The 6633-nt window shown below is 41.9% G+C and overlaps 1 protein-coding gene across 1 annotated transcript; it reads left to right on the top strand.

Moving 5' to 3' along the window:
- The first annotated feature begins 2495 nt into the window (after positions 1-2495).
- LOC133901529 (asparagine--tRNA ligase, cytoplasmic 1-like) lies at positions 2496-6163 on the top strand. The gene is made up of 6 exons (XM_062342877.1): positions 2496-3088; positions 3839-4432; positions 4543-4793; positions 4916-5045; positions 5218-5276; positions 5662-6163. The coding sequence occupies exons 1-6, from the start codon at positions 2621-2623 to the stop codon at positions 5843-5845; spliced, it is 1686 nt and encodes a 561-aa protein (XP_062198861.1). The 5' UTR covers positions 2496-2620; the 3' UTR covers positions 5846-6163.
- Positions 6164-6633: the final 470 nt, after the last annotated feature.

The following is a 6633-nucleotide window of genomic DNA, read 5'->3' as shown; positions in this document are numbered from 1 at the left end:
GATCACTTTGGAATAAATTAGGGACAAAGCTGCTATTTTCTACTACGTGTCATCCTCAGACCGATAGTCAAACAGAGGTTATGAACCGTACATTATCAACCATGTTACGAGCTGTTCTAAAGAAAAATTTGAGGATGCGGAAAGAGTGTTTACAGCATATTGAATTTGCTTATAATAGGTTGGTACACTCCACCATCAAGGTAAGTCCGTTCCAGGTAATGTATGGATTTAATCTCCGTGCTCCTATTAATTTACTACATTTGCCTACTTTTGAAAGACTTAATTTAGATGCTAAGAAACATGCTGAGTTTATTCGTAAGTTGCATGAAACAACTAAAGAGAATATAGAGAGCATGACTGAAAAGTATAGGATTGCTGGAAGTAAAGGTAGGAAGGAAATAAAATTTGAACCGGTGATTTAGTTTGGTTGCATTTGAGGAATGATAGGTTTCCAGAACTAAGAAAGTCAAAGTTGATGTCTAGAGCTGATGGACTATTTAAAATAATTTTGGTAATTAATGACAATGCATACAAATTGGACCTACATGTAGATTTTTGGGTTAGTCCTATATTTAAAATTTCAGATTTGAAGCCCTACTTGGGAGAAGAAGACGAGCTTGAGTCGAGGACAACTCCAATTCAAGAGAGGGGGGGGGGGGAGATGAGCCTATGGCTCCTTCGGATACGATCAATCAATAATCCTCAAATCATACAAAGTCCAATTAAAAGAGCACGTGTACGACAATTAGACCACGAGGTGAACTCGTTTCTCGCTATTCATGTTTTCTTAGATGGATTACTATTAAATTCTTGTGATATTTTATTGCTTAAGAATGTGAGAGAAGCACTACAACCTTACACAAACGTCACCCCTCGAAGGCCAAGTCTACTCGGACTCGAGACTGAGCTCTAGTCAAAGTCGTGGATGTAGTCGAAGTCGTGGTCAAGTCTCAAGACAGCACATTAGTAAAATGGGCATAACTCTCTCATACGAAATCCGTTTTAGGCGTTCTTGGACTTCCTGGAAAGCTTATGTTGAGCCCTTTCTAATGGATCTATGTTCGACTAAATATTCCTTATAGTTGAGTCATAGTCAAAGGAATAAGGTGTTGCGTCACCGTTCTGGACCCTGTCAGGTTTTGTAATCGTGTCGAGGTCGGAGTCCAGGTTGTGCACCCCTCTTTCCATGGCTGCACAACCCTAGGTTGACCCCCTCATGTCTCTTTATAAATATACAATAGCCATCATAGTTTAGGCTCGGTTTAACTTAGATTATTCTGTTTTAGACAGTTTCACCGTTTATCGGTTTGTTGAACCCCAAACTTGAGTACTTCATTGATAATTAGCAATATTCAGATTGCATCTACCTATTCTTGCTTGTGTTCTCGATTCTCATGCAGGGAAAGCCTTCTTGGCGAGGTCAACCGTGTCTTGGCACAGTTGATAACCGCGGAGTAGTGGTTGCGAGGGTTCTCAATCTGTTCTGTTCAGAGCCTTTGGATCATCAACGTCGAAGCTCCATCAATCGACTTATTATATTAACTTTCGGAAGATCGGGCAAAATCACATCAATATAGGAGCTTTGCATTTCAGATCACAACTGGAAACCACAACCTGTACTAAGTATTGTCACCATGTCACTCCATCACGCACAAGTTGCTAAAAGAACTAGTAACTCAGGGTGTGTTTGGATGCCTAAATCTCCTCTAGCCTAGCATGATGAATGTGTATAATATCAGAGAGAAACGTGTTTGCTTACCTGTATCCACTATGCCAACTTGACATGAAGAATGTAAATAGATGGCCTCATCCTAGCCTGACATATGCAGGCTTTGCATCCGCTCATGCAAGCTGGTCCACTTGTCATTGCTACAAATCTTCTTCATGCGAATAATCAATCACAATCTTAATTCTTGCATCTGTTCATGCGATCTCAGATTCAATCAACTAAATAAAAACTCAGCTCAGTCTATCCACGCATATACAACCAACTAAACACTCTTATTTTCAACAAATATAACTCTACTCAACATATTTTCTCTTAGGCTACTTATATGATACAGATCTATAAAACCTCATCCGATTAACAAAACACATCCTCAAAGTAACGAAGCAACCATGCCAATGCCAGTCAGCTACAAGGGAAAGGGATCCTCTACATTGAAGGAGCTAATCCAAAGGATGAACAGTCATCTGCATTAGCTCTGATGCGAGATATTGATTTCATGGGGGATGTTTCAGGATCTACATTAAATCTACAGTACTTCGATACACTGTCAAATCAGGTGTACAATAAAACAGATAAATGTTTCTACAGTACATAGTTATTAATTAATGGAAAGTACTATAGTAACAAACTCATTTTACTTTACAACCAATATTCTTATACATTAATTCATCCTTAATAATATAGAGGATCCTAGTCGAGCTACGAGTGGCTCAAGATTCCTCCGGTAGACCGAATAGATTCCTGCCGCTAAAGCCACCCACGCCCACACACTACAAATCTTCGCCACTACAATTAACCTGAGCAAAACCCTAACCATTCCTACTCCGCCTCTCCCTCCCAACCCCTTCCGCCGCCGCCGCCACCACCACCCAGAGATCCCTCCTCCTCCCCATGGCCGCCGACGCCGCGACGGCGGCGATGGCCGCGGCCTCCCTCTGCGACGACCTGGAGCCCGCCACTACCCGCACCCGCATCCGCGACGTCCTGGCCGCGGGCGCCTCGCGCGCCGGGGACCGCGTCGTGGTGGGTGGGTGGGTCCGCACGGGCCGTGAGCAGGGGAGGGGCGCCTTTGCGTTCCTCGAGCTCAGCGACGGCTCCTGCGCCGCCACGCTTCAGGTCATAGTCGACGCCGCCGTGCACCCACTCGCGCGCCTCACCGCCACGGGCACCTCCGTGCTCGTCGAGGGCGAGATCAAGGAGCCGCCCGAGGGGACCAAGCAGAACGTGGAAGTCAAGGTCAGCCGCGTGCTCGAGGTCGGAGAGGTCGACGCCGCTGCCTACCCGCTGCCCAAGGGCAAGGTCAAGCTCACGCTCGAGAAACTCAGGGACGTCGTCCACCTCCGCTCGCGCACCAACACGGTGGGTGCTTTTCTCCTTGCCTCGTTTTAAACTTCATCGCCTGTATGCGGTTTGGTTTATGGATGCCCAGATCGTGCAATTCTCGAATTGTTCAGCGAAATTGGTGCTAGGATTTGTAAATACTGCGGATCAATTGGCATGGAAACATACTTTCCCATGTTCGTGCGGTTTAAACATACGCTTCGATTTATGAGAATGTGTATTTACGTCTCTGTTTAGTTTGGCAACCAACACACTTGAGCGCTGCCTTGCATGGATTTAACACAAACCAGACAAATGGTTGGTAACTAGAGGCGCTTCACCTGCATCCCTGTCACACCAACACGGTTAGTAATGTGTTGTTTCTGAATTCCCACATCTTGCAGTTTGCACACTGCAATTCGGAAGTACTTTAGGAGTTGCATAAGTAACTATCGAGTGGGTTACTGAGCCTTTTTGAGCCAAACCTCGAGCCTTAACCAAATGGGCTCAAGCCCAGCTTCAACCTTCAACACCTTTAGGCCCCCTCGAGCTCATTTAATTGACAGACTTAGTATGGTCATCCTTAATAAGAATGTCATAATTTGGAAGTAAATGATTAACTGGCACCATGGTAGTTGTATTTTTCTTGTGATTTTTGGTAAAGGTTTGAAATGACTGGTTTACCATTCCTGGCATTTAAATTTGTGTTATGTTGTATGGATCTATACTTTTTGTGTGTTCATGACACATCAAACTTTCATGGACTTTATGCCAAACCATTTTTTGCAGATTGGAGCAGTTGCTAGAATTAGGCACCAGTTAGCCTTTGCAACACACAAGTTTTTCAATGAGAATGGCTTTCTCTATATACATACACCAATAATAACTACAAGTGACTGTGAGGGTGCTGGTGAGATGTTCCAAGTTACAACTTTGTTTAGCCAGGCTGAAAAAAATGAGAAGGAATTGAAAGAGAACCCTGCATCAACAGATTCTGAAATCGAGGCAGCTAAAGTTCTTGTCCAGGAGAAAGGAGATGCAGTTGCACAACTTAAAGCTGCAAATGCTAGCAAACAAGACATATCAGCTGCTGTTGCTAAGCTTATGAGGGCAAAAGAAAATGTTTCAAAGCTGGACGAAAGGTCTAAATTAAAGCCTGGGATTCCACACAGGGATGACGGGACAATAGCTTTTGAAAACGATTTCTTCAAGCGTCAAGCGTTTTTGACTGTGTCTGGACAGCTTCAGGTTGAGACATATGCCTGTGCTCTGAGTAGTGTGTATACTTTTGGACCAACATTCCGGGCAGAGAACTCACATACGTCACGACATTTGTCAGAGTTTTGGATGGTTGAGCCAGAAATTGCATTTGCAAACTTGCAGGTAACTAAGCTTAAGTGCATTTGTCTTTGCTGATGGTACATATTATATAAGAATTATATAAAACCTAGTACAAACTGTTTGCAGTAATATTATGTCGAATTGTTTTCCAGGATGATATGAACTGTGCAGAAAAATATGTACAATACCTTTGCAAGTGGCTGGTTGATCATTGCCGGGAAGATATGGAATTTATGGTGAAAAATTATGATAAGAGTGCAATCGAACGTCTAGAGCTTGTTGCCTCAACTTCTTTTGTGCGGATTTCATATACGAAGGCTGTGGAGCTCTTGAAAAATGTTACTGGCAAGAGGTTTGAGAACAAAGTTGAATGGGGAATTGATTTAGCATCTGAGCATGAAAGGTATGCGTTTCAGGACTGTTAGTTCAAGTTCTTCTTAAGGGATTCTGTTTTTTTTTTTGTTTTTTACATGTAGCTTATTTCACTTTGTTTGGAAATTCATTTCTTGTCTTGCAATGTTTAAGGTATTTGACCGAAGAGATATTTAAGAAGCCAGTGATTGTCTATAACTATCCGAAAGGAATAAAAGCATTTTATATGAGGCTCAATGACGATCAGAAGACAGTGGCTGCGATGGATGTTCTTGTGCCTAAGGTATAGCTAAACCTTTTAGACATCAAAACTGTGCCAATATCAGTGCGCATGTACACTGCATGTGTTGTGGGGACGGAACGTTTTGGTCATTCTGGGATCCAATGGGCTATCCACATATTCAATTGCTGATTTTACTTCGTCACTCATTTTTATGCTGGAATGTCTTTGGAAGGTTGGCGAGTTGGTTGGTGGAAGCCAAAGGGAGGAACGTCTAGATGTTCTCAAGCAGAGGTATGTGATATTCAACTTTAATGCGAAGACATTTGTTTATTTCTTAGTCTTGTCCATCAGTATTGTACTTAAACCTCTAGAAATATATTGTATTGCTACTCTTTGTTTTGAAGTAATGGAATTGTAGGTAAGTGGTATCTTATTCTCCTCTGGAAACTTTACTTTTGACCATACTTGTTGTACATGTTCAACAATTTTTTCCTTTGTTCGTTCAGCTGAGTACTGTAATTGATCTCTCTATGGAACGCATTGGTTAAATGTGATGTTGAGCATGCCAAAATCTTGCACTGTTGTATGTTTATATTCCTCTCCTATATGCATGTATCATAATCTACTGATATTTAACTATCTACTCAGTTGATAATACAACAATTTTTCTTGACAGAATACAAGACGCTGGCTTACCTTTGGAGCCCTACGAATGGTACTTGGACCTCCGCCGCTTTGGGTCTGTAAAGCACAGTGGCTTTGGGTTGGGCTTTGAAAGGATGATTCTATTTGCCACTGGTATGGAGAACATCAGAGATGTTATACCTTTCCCAAGGTACCCAGGGAGGGCTGATCTGTGATCTTTGAAGACCTTTACTAAACAGATGGGAGGTGAATTCAACATGCTACCAAGTGATTTTGGAATATTGTTCACTGTTCTGTTGGTCCTACTTTAGAAATCATATATATTGGAGTATACTGATACTGTTGTTTGATGTCCTGCAATTCTTAGTTTACTTAATTTGCACCTGCAGAATGCGATTGATCAATCTTTTGTCTTTGTTATATGCGCAACATGAGCCAAAAGTTTCAGTTTAACACTGTAAGGAAAGTTAGTTTTGTAGGGTAAAGTTGGTATTGCTTTTACGTATTCTGTTCTGAAATATTGTGTTGCAACATCCATGCTCTGTTAAGATTTAATTTGGTATCTTCCAAAGCTCCAACCTTGTTAGCTGGAAGGAGGCAAGTAATCTATGGTTGAACCTTACATCGGCTTATGATTCATTTGGCATTGTGGTGGCATTTGAAAGTACTTATTTCTTCTTACAAATGGTTGAATCAGTTAGTTAAAACCTTTTCTAGAGCCAGAATAGCAAAATTTTACTAGAACTAGTAAATATTCTTGTACTAGTAGATTAGAATATGTAGCACAACATACTAGCCACAAAGAGACCTCTTGATTAGGCCTCTGCATTGCTTGTGAGTATTTGAGCCGGCTCAGCTTCCTGGAGAAGAGCGCGGTAGGGTGTTCTGCATCATCGAGAAGTAGTAATTGGTAGCATTTGAGACCTGAGAATTTCGGTGGTGAAGCAAATATCTACTGGAACCTGACATGTGCGTTCTTATGAATTTATCGAGAAAGTTCTAT

Source organism: Phragmites australis, chromosome 2 (assembly GCF_958298935.1).
Source record: "Phragmites australis chromosome 2, lpPhrAust1.1, whole genome shotgun sequence".
Lineage (NCBI taxonomy): Eukaryota > Viridiplantae > Streptophyta > Magnoliopsida > Poales > Poaceae > Phragmites > Phragmites australis.
This window is presented reverse-complemented; position numbering and strand designations above follow the sequence as displayed.

Excerpts from the sequence above, each read along its gene's own strand:
- LOC133901529 (XM_062342877.1), top strand. The coding sequence starts at position 2,621 with ATGGCCGCCGACGCCGCGACGGCGGCGATGGCCGCGGCCTCCCTCTGC. Across the intron at positions 4,794-4,915 it reads TTAGCATCTGAGCATGAAAG|GTATTTGACCGAAGAGATAT; the intron begins GTATGCGTTTCA and ends GCAATGTTTAAG. Across the intron at positions 5,046-5,217 it reads TGGATGTTCTTGTGCCTAAG|GTTGGCGAGTTGGTTGGTGG; the intron begins GTATAGCTAAAC and ends TGTCTTTGGAAG.